Below are 1,353 nucleotides of genomic sequence, written 5' to 3' on the forward strand. Positions count from 1 at the left end.
CAAGTGATTTTGTCATTTGTGTAATTGCTTCTCCAATTCGTAATTCTGATCGATAGATATATTCTTTGTTTTCTAATTCACCCCATTCTTTTCCTATAAATTTTACAAAATAATATTCTCCAATATACATGAGACTTTTATCATTTTTCATTTTATATAATTCTCCCATTTTCAAATAACATTCTGAAACTTTATTCATTTCTTCTTTATATTTATAATATTCAATTAATATTTCATTCATTTTTATACTATAATCATACATCTTTCCTTTTGTAAAATATTCAATACTTTTATTTATACTTCTTTCAATTCCATTTTCATTAAATGGATATTCTCTATCATTTTCTTTAATTTTAATTTCTTTTTCTTCTATTTTTGTATAAAATGGTATTTTATTTATTTTAATTGTTTCTTCTTTTATTGGTTTAATACAATACCATATTATTTCAATTATTTTATTCATTCCAATTCCTGCTTCAATATAATTCCCACTTTTTTCTTGTGTTTGAACAACTTTATCAATCCATGTATAATATAATCTTGGATACTTTTGATATTTCTTTGAAATTTCAATATATTTTTCTTGAATAAGATTCATATCTGTTTTATATTTGTCCATTTTAATTAATTCATGTGAAACATTTAAAATTTCTTTAATTTGAAAGATAACTTTATTTATATCATTTTTAAATAAACTCTTTTCTTCTTTATTCTTTATTTCTGCTTCTAATGTTTCTTCTAACATTATACTTTCTTTTAATTGAAGTTCTGTAATTGCTGTAATTGAATAATATGTTGTATTTGAAAGTGTTTTATGATATTTATAATCTATTTCAAGTATTCTTTTATAATATTTATAACATTTCTCTCTAATTGTCTTTTCTTTATCATTCATCATTTTTATGATATTTCTAATTAAAGGAAATGAAAATATTTTTATTTTCAAATAATCTATATTTTCTCTTATTATTATTTTATCTATTCCATTAATGAGTTGATCTAAATATTCATTTCTCATTGGAATATAAAATAATAGATTTACCATTATATCAATATATTTTTCTTTTATTTCTTCTTTTTTATTTAATATATTAGTAACTTCTTGAATGATTATTTTTCCACTTTCAATATAAATTTCTTTAAGTGTTATTGTCATCTTCATTGCTCGTCCAACATTTCCTTCTGTTTCTATTATTTTATACTTTTCTTCTTCTTTCTTTTCATTTCTTCTTATAGATTTATATTCTTCATTCTTATTTATTTCTATTTTCTCTCTTTCTTCATATCTTATCCTTCCTTTTATTTCTTCTCTCTTTATCATTCTATCAATATCTATTTCTGTATTTCTAATTC

General features: G+C 20.2%; 1 protein-coding gene across 1 annotated transcript, besides 5 other annotated features; it reads right to left on the reverse strand.

The window, feature by feature from the left end:
- Positions 1-1,321, reverse strand: EDI_295910 (uncharacterized protein; the record flags this gene model as incomplete). Its single annotated transcript, XM_001741912.1, has 1 exon — positions 1-1,321. A coding segment is annotated over one exon (1,321 nt), but the record flags the coding sequence as incomplete, so codon positions are not given.
- Positions 206-234: a sequence feature (AT_rich).
- Positions 289-460: a microsatellite.
- Positions 928-978: a sequence feature (AT_rich).
- Positions 1,022-1,094: a sequence feature (AT_rich).
- Positions 1,176-1,315: a microsatellite.
- Positions 1,322-1,353: the final 32 nt, after the last annotated feature.

Source organism: Entamoeba dispar, genomic scaffold, assembly GCF_000209125.1.
Source record: "Entamoeba dispar SAW760 scf_1105229464197 genomic scaffold, whole genome shotgun sequence".
In the NCBI taxonomy this organism is placed as follows: domain Eukaryota; phylum Evosea; order Mastigamoebida; family Endamoebidae; genus Entamoeba; species Entamoeba dispar.